Below are 1,537 nucleotides of genomic sequence, written 5' to 3' on the forward strand. Positions count from 1 at the left end.
GCAGCTCTTTCTACGAAATCAGCTGCATAGTCCATACATGTGATGAACGATATGAAGTACGATACCTGCGGTTGTACGAATAATCCGATGCAGCCCATTTTCTACTGTATACATTTCAAAATGGGGAGATCGATTGGAACCATCCATCTAGTGTTTCATTGTGTGGAGATCCTACAAACGGATGGCCACACCAATCAGGAAATTTCATCAATCGCTTTTTCGAACCGATGACTGAATCTCTTCCTTACTTATATACAATTCTCAATTATAATATGAAGCCAATAATCTAATTTGTATTTTCAAAACAAGGCCTGCAAGATGGACGGACCCGATTTAGCTAAGAGATTTCCAAGTGCTCAAAAAGGCGTAGGTGTAGGACTTCCCATCCGACGCGCGGGGATTTAACGTCTCCCGGCAGGCCGTGACGGAGAAGGGGACACGTTCCACGTCAGCCGAGCTAAAGGGGCGTCATGCCACATCATCCACAGCGCATGTGACGCGAACGAAGGTGGTAACGCGTAACTGCCGTTGACGCGGCTCTCGCTCGCACGACGCCCGCCTAGACGCGTATATAACTCTTCCTTCCTATCTTTCCATAACATAACCCTCTCTCTCTCTCTCTCTCTCAAAAATGCAACAAGCAATTCCCAACCGTTCATGGGTACCCATTTCGTCTAGCAGCAGGATGGACACTCATCGGACCGTTGATCTTGATCGGATCGAGAGCAGTACGAAATCAACGGACAGAATCCGAACCCTTGTGTCCGAGAACGCAGTGTTGGTGGTGGGCCGTCGCGGATGTTTCATGTGCCACGTAATGAATAGGTTGCTGTTGGGGCATGGGGTGAAGCCTGTGGTGTATGAGGTGGAGGAGGAGAATGAGGTCGGCCCAATCGAAGAGCTGGTGGGGACATCTACTGATGAGCAGCTACAATTCCCAGCTGTTTTCATTGGAGGGGCTTTCGTTGGGGGCCTTGATCGCCTCATGGCCGTCCATATTTCAGGCGATTTGGTGCCCATCTTGAAAAAAGCTGGGGCTTTGTGGCTCTGATCGATGCTTCTGCTCTGTTTTTTTTTTTTTTTTTTTTTTTTTTGTCCCCTTATTTTTCGGTGATTGAGAAATACTCATGTAGATTTTTTATTTTGTATAAAATATATGATGCTCGATCGAAATAAACTATCTTCTATATCCGACGCATCAATGGGAGTCCGGCTTTTGAGTAATCTGAACGGTTGATCTGATGGGGACAATTAAATGATGGATAAGATCCAATATCTTCCTATCAGACGATCCTAGCCTTTTATGGAAAAGAGCAATAACATGCTTTTTTTTTTTTTTTTTTTTTTTTAAACACACGCACACACACACACCACCACACACTCACACCTTAGTGGGATTTCACCCGCTACGGGTGTTCGAACCTTGACAGGTGTTGAAACTCCTAAGAGTCTACCATAAGAGTAAGGGCAAGAGCAAGAGCAAGAGCAATAACATGCTAATTTGAATTTATCAAGGCCTAATCAGAGGAATAGTGTC

At 45.3% G+C, this 1,537-nt stretch overlaps 1 protein-coding gene across 1 annotated transcript; it reads left to right on the top strand.

The window, feature by feature from the left end:
- The first annotated feature begins 588 nt into the window (after window positions 1-588).
- LOC131238750 (glutaredoxin-C9-like) lies at window positions 589-1,198 on the top strand. Its single transcript, XM_058236357.1, has one exon. It carries the CDS (start codon window positions 632-634, stop codon window positions 1,049-1,051), a length of 420 nt encoding a protein of 139 aa, XP_058092340.1. The 5' UTR covers window positions 589-631; the 3' UTR covers window positions 1,052-1,198.
- The last annotated feature ends 339 nt before the right edge of the window (window positions 1,199-1,537 follow it).

Source organism: Magnolia sinica, chromosome 3 (genome assembly GCF_029962835.1).
Source record: "Magnolia sinica isolate HGM2019 chromosome 3, MsV1, whole genome shotgun sequence".
NCBI lineage: Eukaryota > Viridiplantae > Streptophyta > Magnoliopsida > Magnoliales > Magnoliaceae > Magnolia > Magnolia sinica.